Source organism: Sabethes cyaneus, chromosome 1 (assembly GCF_943734655.1).
Source record: "Sabethes cyaneus chromosome 1, idSabCyanKW18_F2, whole genome shotgun sequence".
Lineage (NCBI taxonomy): Eukaryota > Metazoa > Arthropoda > Insecta > Diptera > Culicidae > Sabethes > Sabethes cyaneus.
This window is the reverse complement of record NC_071353.1, coordinates 166,738,746-166,747,285: the sequence shown is the minus strand read 5'-3', so window position 1 is coordinate 166,747,285 and position 8,540 is coordinate 166,738,746. Positions and strand designations below refer to the sequence as shown.

Here is an 8,540-nt window from a genome sequence, read left to right as displayed (position 1 = left end):
CCGTAACCCGAGATGTCCGGCCTCTAAACAGGCGGCGGCAATTTGGACGGTGGGAAGATATCTCAACAACAAGAGGTAGTATATTCTGCAGAAGAAGGCTTCGTGATCGTTAGAATTAACGGCGTCTTCATCTGCAGTTGCTACGCGCCTCCACGATGGACGATAGAGCGTTTTAACCAGATGCTGGATCAGCTGACGGATGAGCTGCTTGATCGGAGACCAGTTGTAATCGCCGGTGACTTTAACGCCTGGGCTTACAGAGTTGCCATGTCAAAAAATTAAAAACAAACCACCCGAAAGGTGTCCAGAGAAGATGAAAGCCATTATCGACGGTTTGTTTCCGCAGCATGAAACAATGCCCTGGCCAAGCCCACTGAACGGCGAGGAGGCGGAGCACGTAGAGGAAGCTCGAGTCACCAACGAGGAGCTAATCGAGCTGGCGAAGGCCATGAAGGGAAAGAAGGCCCCAGGACCAGACGGAATTCCGAACCTGGCTTTGAAAGTAGCGATCATGGAGAATCTAGATATGTTTAGGACCACACTGCAGAAATGCGTTGACGAAGGTAACTTTCCCGATACCTGGAAGCGGCAGAAGCTGGTGTTACTGTCGAAGCCGGGAAAACCCTCCGGTGATCCCTTAGCGTATAGGCCTATATGCCTATTGGATACGGTTGGCAAGCTGCTAGAGAGAGTAATCCAAGTGAGTGAAAGTGAGAACGGCCTGTTAAACAAGCAGTTTGGCTTCCGGAAAGGCAGGTCTACAATAGATGCCATACGAATGGTAGTAGATGTGGCGAAAAAGGCCCAAAAACAACGGAGACGAGGAAATCGCTACTGTGCGGTGGTCACCTTAGACGTGAGGAATGCTTTCAATAGCGCTAGTTGGGAAGCAATCGCCCGTACGCTGTTTAGCATGATGGTTCCTGTGTATCTCTGCAGGATTTTGAAAAGTTGCTTTCATAATCGTACACTGATATACGAGACAGACAGAGGGGAGAGAAGGATTACAATCACGGCAGGCGTTCCCCAGGGCTCCATCCTTGGTCCGACGCTATGGAACGTGATGTACGACGGAGTAGGGAAGCTGAACCTCCCCAGGGGTGTGGAGATTGTCGGCTACGCTGATGATGTGGCGTTGGTTGATAGTAACTGGCGAATCAAGAGAAGAAGTGGAGGTACTCGCCATGAAATCCATACATATGGTGGAAGATTAGATGGGAGAGAATAGGTTGGCAATAGCTCATCATAACACAGAGGTGCTAGTGATTAGCAACCGAAAGGCAGTGCAGCAGGCAAAGATCTTAGTCGGGGAATGTATCATCGACTCTAAGCGTGACGTGAAGCATCTCAATAGTCAGCGATCACAGCACTAATTTTGTCGGCGACAAAATAGTTGTCACAACCCTACGGGATGCAACGTACCTTGCGTCCAAGTACGTTGTTCAACACCGCGCCATAGAGCGTTTCCTCACGTAAAAAAAACACACACACACATACTCACATTTGTTATAGTCGGGTTTACTTCTAATTCCCGTCGTAGGAAAGCCACTCTAATTTTCATCATTTTTTAGGTGGATTTAATGAATACGCCAAAAGCTCTGCTGCTGATTTGACTCAAACACACTTACCTTCCGATCCGTGCCCTCTGAATTAATTAAAAAGCGATTAACCGTTATGTGTGCGACAGGGTACCCGGGTACCTTTTCAGTTTTAAAATAGTTATAACTCATTCAATTTAAAACATACGTCATTGAAATTTTGCAACATCGTAAAACTCGTTGATCTTAAGTAATTGAGGTTTTTTTGGTGCATATCCATAAAGGGGTTTAGCAATGAGAGTCACTTGAATTTTTTTATTACGTAGGAGGGCGACAAGGGTACCCGGGTACCCATGATTTGCAATGCTCATAACTTTGGGTATCTTGAACCGATTTGGCTGAAACCAGTGGCATTTGATTCGTACATTTATCTAGTTTTGATTAGATAAAGCATTTGGCCATCAAATGACATGTAGTTCCCGGGAATCGGTAATTCCGGAGCAACGTCCGGTAAAACGTGGAAAGCCGCTTGTTTTGAAAGAATATCAGCCTTCAGTAAAGCTATTAGTTTTGAACTTGACATTGTGGACCCTTTTTTCATCTTATTATATAAATTGGTGACTTTAGATCGCATTGGCCATTCCAGAATTGGGTCCCTGTAGGATTACAGATGGCCAGTTGGGTGCCTAATCCAATATTAGAATTGGTTTAGCGGATCTTTTAGATGTTTTGAACGGATATGGCCAGTTTAGTACTGATTAATAATTTCGGAACTGGTACCAAATGTATAACGGATGGTTCTACGTTTTGAACGGTTCTGATAATGCTAAGCATTATCTTGAATCCTGCGGTATCATCTGTGACCCCGTAGAAACCATTTTCGAAATAACCAATCAAAATACATCGAAATGTAAAAAATATCACCTACCGAACTAATTCCAAGAACTTTGATACCCATATTGCTAGGTTTTACCTCCAATCCTGGACTGGCCACCCATGACCCCACAGGAACCTACTTCGGAATGGCCAACCTGATTCATCTCATTATATGAAATAGTACATTGTACGAATCTTTAGAGTTTTTATATCCGCATGACTGATTTTGCTGCAATACAATCATTTCTCTTCCTCACAGCGGACACTCTGTCGGAATTCCGGATTTTCGGGCTCCGTATGTCTTTTAGTGGCCAAATGGCCAAATGATTCAAAACTAGATAAATAAACGATTCAAATGACACCTATTTCGTCGAAATCGGTTTAAAATTGTTGATGTTATAACAATATCAATTTTGGGTACCCGGGTACCCTTGTCGCCCTGCTAAAGGTGTTTTTTTTGTCGCACACATAACGGTTAATAAAGCATTTGATTGAAATCACGCAACTGATTTTATATCTTAAATTCGTCGTACCGTTTTAAAATCCGCCCATCAAAATTTTTCATTGTCCGAACTAAAAATCACACTAATGTTTACGAAGCTAGCGCGCATGTATTTTTGTAGGACGGCATGACAAATGTTATTCTGCAAAATTTCTGCAGGTCATGCAAGTTTTCCCGGCTGCAGAATAACGACAATACGTTGCGTGAGTTATTTTCATTTTATGATTGACGGAAATTGAAAAGATTAGTCAACATTTTTTTCTTCGTCACACGAAAAAACGTAGGAAATTTGGCTGGTAGGACTTCTTTAATGATAAAAAGCATTTAAATGGATCTCAGCTCACTTTGATTGATCGCGTATGATAGACAACTAACTAAAATATTAGGGAATAACTAGTTTTGCATTGTGTGTCATAAAAATACTGATATTTTTAATAATTTGTGTTGGATAGGACGGGAATAGGCAATTACGACGATGTAGCAACATACCCTAGTATAATCCATATGATTCTAGAATTACCTTCTGCCGGTGCTTGCTGACTATAAAATGATTCCGGAATGCGCTGCAAGTACTAAGTCATTCTTCATGGGTCTTTGGATAGTCAGTAGAGCTAACACCATCTATAACCCGAAACTAAGATAATTGCATAGACTAACCATCAATTCAGTTAGCTCTTTTTCATAATATCACTGCCGGACAGTGGGAGATAGATAGGTTATACATACACATACACACATAGCAGATAATTTTTCAATGTAACAATTATTGAAATCAATCATTAACTTCGACACCGTTCGTTTTGTCCTTGGCAGTACGTCACAATAATGAAATCATCTAGGCAATTAGCGATCTACGAGAAAAGCAGTGGCTGAACTGTACTAAAGCACAGACTAAGGTAAATACATATAAAACAAAGCACATGCTGGCCAGCGGAACCGAGGCCGACCGGTTGTTCTCTACGGGCATGAAACATGGACAATGATCGAGAAGGACCTGCGAGTGCTCGGAGTTTTCGAAGACCGAATGCTAAGAACGATCTTCGGCGGCGTACAGGAGAACGGAGTACGTAGGGAGTACAACTTGCAGACACACCATCTGTTTGTGGACTTCAAAGCGGCGTACGATTCAGTTAAACGAAATGAGCTGTGACAGATAATGCTAGAACATGGTTTTTCTCACACCTGCTATTCAACATTGCCTTGGAAGGTGCATTACGAAGGGAAAACGTGGAAAGGAATGGAAAGGAATGTCATCACGAAATCTCACATGCTTCTTGGTTTTGCGGATGACGTCGATATCATCGGAATCAACCGTAGAGCAGTGGAAGAGGCCTTCAGGCCTTTTAAAATGGAAGCTGCGAGATTGGGACTTACCATTTACACCGCCAAAACGTATTACGTAGCCAGTTGAAGTCCCGTCGCTCTTTACGGAAATGAATCATGGACGCTAAAGGAAGCTGATCGACGAGTGTTTGGGGTTTTTGAGCGTCAAGTTCTGTTATCTATACTTGGTGGCAAAATGGAAAATGGAGTGTGGCGCAGACGCATGAATCACGAGCTGTACCAAGTATACAAACAAATGCACGATGCACGTTCAGCTGGTGTTCGTGGGGATGACGGACCGTTGCCACTAAAGTAAAGTGAGTAAGTAGCCCACAGCCGAGTTAATTGGAGAAACCTACTTTATCAGGCTTTGTCTGAGGACGGCAAGTCACTTAAGTAAGTGAGTAAGTATACAATTTTTTTATAAAGTACATGGTAAAGGAGGAAAAGAATAGCTACCGGCATTTTTGATACTGCAAACATGTTTGGTACTACATATTGATTTTGATTATATTTGCAATTCTGTGGACAGGTTTTTATTGCAGTAACTTTCTGTCCATTAGAATAGCTAACCAATGTCAATTGACATACTGGTGAGCATGCTTTTTCCATCGACCATCGAACATAGGGATAATTTTTTGTCGAATAGAAGCAGCGCAAAATATTACATCGTCTATCCGTTGAAATACAACCGTCTAGTTAGTTCGCATAAATTTGAGAGTTCGGTCCCTTCTGTTCGGTTGATGTTGAAAAATGAGTATGTCTAGTGTATCATCTGGTACGGCACGGTGGACCATTCTCTGGTTCAATCAAATAGACAACGGACGAAGAACCAGTGCCAGCGGGAGAAGAGCGGGTTTGGATGTGCCGTTTCCGTGTGCTTTCCATCTTTTCTATGACGAATGGTAATAGGATGTAGTGCCGTAAAGCTTTCGGGACCATCGTCGTCATACATAAAACCGTATGAGATTCAGAGTAGATTTTACTTCGTCGCGAATGCGAGATGAGGAACTCGACGCCGGCCGGTCCTGCTGCAGGTGGCACTGTTTTCGATTCGGTTAGCTAAGGCACGACTAGTAGATGGAATCTAGCACCAGGAGAGCAGCATTTCATCGTGAGACAGATTGAAAATAAAATATGCAGATTCGACAGTTGAAAATATTTCACGTCTCCAAAACAACTTCCATTGCTGTCAAGACACGGGCAAATAAAACATTCGCCTGAACGTGTTTTATTTTACGACAAGTTGTGTGCTGGAGTAAACTTTTTTGTCGGAAAATTGACCGCCATAAAAATGTTTATATCCCACAGACTGTGGTCTGTGGTCTGTCCCACAATTCCAAGCAAGCCATGCCAAATTTATCCGTTTTTTCATTCGCTAATTTTTGCAAACAACAAACGTCACGTGAACCACGAGGAATGGCTCAGGAACCAACCTCCAAGCAAAATTCCCTCCAGCTGGAGGGTGACATTCTGCGGTCACACGAAGAGCAAATCCAGCTACATTTGAGTGTGGAAAGTGCCGTGGAAAATACCCGCAACCGGCTGGAAGCACAAATCGGCGAAAGTGGTGATAACATGTACGGTGAAAATGTACTTTAATTGACCGTTTTTGTCTTGACTTTTGTTCTCCAATCACGCAAAAGGTTCTCCCTGCTGATGAGACTTGTCAAGCGGCTGCTGCTAGCGGACAAATCCGCCGACGCCGTCGATCGATTCGAGGAGTACTGCCGGTTGGTTAAAGAGGAGCAATTTCTTCTACCGGAACACACGCTTAGGGAGGTGAAACCGGATGCCGACCGGTACCGTCGGGCTGCGTTTTCCCGGGAAATTATTCGGCAATTGCGTCTGCCACGGCAGACGGATGGTAATTTTGTAACGACCGTGCAACCTGGAATCGTACAACAAGCCGTGTTTTGGTCACAAATCGGATATGCACTGCCACCTTCGGTGGACTATTTCATCGAACGCCAGATGGGGTGCATTCGAACTGACCAATCGAAGCCGTTTCGACGGGTTAACTTCTGGGGTGTTGTCTATACGCTCGGTGGAAGCTACTATGTCATACAACTGGAACGGGACGGCCTGGAGGCCTGCGAGTTGGAGTATCAACTGTCGCAAGAAAAGTGCCAAATAGCGCGGGACGTCCTGGACGGGTTGCTGCGAGCTTGCGTGTCCGACGATAGCATAGTGTCCGATTGGTGCGGGGCCGAGTCCATGGCAGCCGATTTACTGGAGGAAATTCTGCAGGCTGCCATCCCACCAAACACAGATGAAGATTTGGCAACGGCTGTGGCCGTCCCGGTGATGGAAGCCATCATCCAGGAGGCAGTTGACGCCGCCCAGGAACCGGAGGTGGAGCTGAGCGTGATGGGTAGCTTAGATGTGGTGTCTTGCAGTGCAACGGTGGAGGCTGACGGGTCGTCGGATCTTAGCTTGGATGAGGTGAAGTTTGCCACTGCAAAGGCCCTTTTGGAGGTGAAGTTGAATGTGTTGCGGTACTTTGTTTGTCGGGATCCGTTCACGGGGGATAAATGGACGGAGTTACCCGGCGTTGATTTGGAGAAAATCGTGGCTTCACGACAGGTGAGAAAGTATTTCCGAGGGGATTTGGAAGCTCCAACCGGGGCCGATGGTGGACGGTTGTTGAAACAGGAGAAGGACTACTTGAGAGCCGTTTTGGCCAGAATTACGATGGATCAGCGTGTCGGTCGGGTGGGTTGCTCGGAGAGTGGTGGTGGATTGTTTACCGACCGGGACGTCAATGTTTTCTATAAAGCGACCGGATTTTCACACGATTGGAGAGGGAAAGAGTTCCCCGCCGGACAACCAATGCCGAGAACAATTTGGCGAAAATCCATCCTATGGCCTGGTTCATTTACCTACGACTCGGAACAAATCTACTTTGGTTGGGGGATGGAAAATGACGAAGAGTAACGATTGTAAATTTAACACAAGTTTTTGAATACTTTTTTTCTTCTTCAAAATAAATTCAATTGAAAATTAAATGTTCCGCTTGGTACGGTTTACCCATTTGTCAGTGTTGCGTTGAGAAATGAGAGAAAGATCGCTTTTGAAAGATTAAAGATTGCTGTGCTTCCGCATTTTTGCGGCAGCAAAACGATAAGAAAACTCCTTAGGCGCGCGCGGGAGTAAAAAATGTGTGCGAAAAGCACATTAATAACAACTCACCCTTCTTGTTGATCCATCACGGATCACGGAGCGTTCGGGACACATCTCAAGACAGGCTGAATTACTACATTCACACCCCTTGCTCCTAACCACAAGCCAGGCGGTTGATAATAGCGAAAAACAGGCACGCCAACAACGCAACAACGATCCGATGGGGGTGATATGGTCGCAACCGGGATAAAGCAATAAATGTAAAAAATGGCAATAAGATGGGATAAACATTGCATTTGATTTATACAGCTCCGAGTTCCTACTTCCTACTACTTGGGCACGTACTTGGAGTTTTCCTTTGTGTACTGGCGTGGTGGGTGTAACGCAGGTTTTTCCGGAAACAATTTTCAAGTATTTAATCGTAAAATTTTAAATAATAGGATAATAAATGATGTATTTATTCAAGGTGAATTTACACCAAAGCTGCAGTTGACTTGTAATGCCATTGGCATACCTACCCTCAAAGTGCAAAAACTGCTAGGAAGAGTGACCCGTATTAGTTTTTAGTCCATTAGCTGGCAGCTCACGTACTGTTCAAAGTGGTGAAGATTTACTGCCACTGCACTCTGCACTTCCATTAAAACACTTCGTCGTAATAAAATGCTCTGGAATTTCATAACGATTAATAATTAATAACCAGTCATTTCTAAGAAATCATCAAGCGCCCCCTTCCACCAACAGTGGGTGGTGCTGGTGAATGGAGACGGCGACGTTGGAGGAGTCGCATGGTCATCCTGTTCGGTGTGGTACTGCTGTGTGAATATCGTTGAGCGGGTGCTATATAGAAGAGCTGGATGCAAACTGTTATTTGCTGTTGATTTCTGCCCAATCATACATTACAGCTTGTGGTAACCCGGACTGCCAGTTACCAACGTATTTCCGGGTGCTGACACTCACTACTGTTTTACCGACCGATCCGTGGCACTTCGTTACCTTTACTCACTGTCCGTTAACCCGTGCACGCTACCAGTGACCCCAGTGAATAATGACTAAACATCACTTTACACACTTCAGGTAGACCTTTCAATAAGGTATAAATATCACGATGCCACATTCTCCCCTTGCGTAAAATTAGACAGTCAGCATATGATATTATTTCAGGTAAATTACAAAAGCTT

At 44.3% G+C, this 8,540-nt stretch overlaps 1 protein-coding gene across 1 annotated transcript; it reads left to right on the top strand.

The window, feature by feature from the left end:
- The first annotated feature begins 313 nt into the window (after positions 1-313).
- LOC128732413 (uncharacterized) lies at positions 314-7,176 on the top strand. The gene is made up of 3 exons (XM_053825660.1): positions 314-700; positions 5,551-5,819; positions 5,886-7,176. Exons 1-3 carry the CDS (start codon positions 314-316, stop codon positions 7,174-7,176), a joined length of 1,947 nt encoding a protein of 648 aa, XP_053681635.1.
- The last annotated feature ends 1,364 nt before the right edge of the window (positions 7,177-8,540 follow it).

Coding starts and splice junctions, on each gene's coding strand:
- LOC128732413 (XM_053825660.1), top strand. CDS start 314: ATGAAAGCCATTATCGACGGTTTGTTTCCGCAGCATGAAACAATGCCC. Junction 701..5,550: donor TGCTAGAGAGAGTAATCCAA/GTGAGTGAAAGT, acceptor TATATCCCACAG/ACTGTGGTCTGTGGTCTGTC. Junction 5,820..5,885: donor GGCGAAAGTGGTGATAACAT/GTACGGTGAAAA, acceptor ATCACGCAAAAG/GTTCTCCCTGCTGATGAGAC.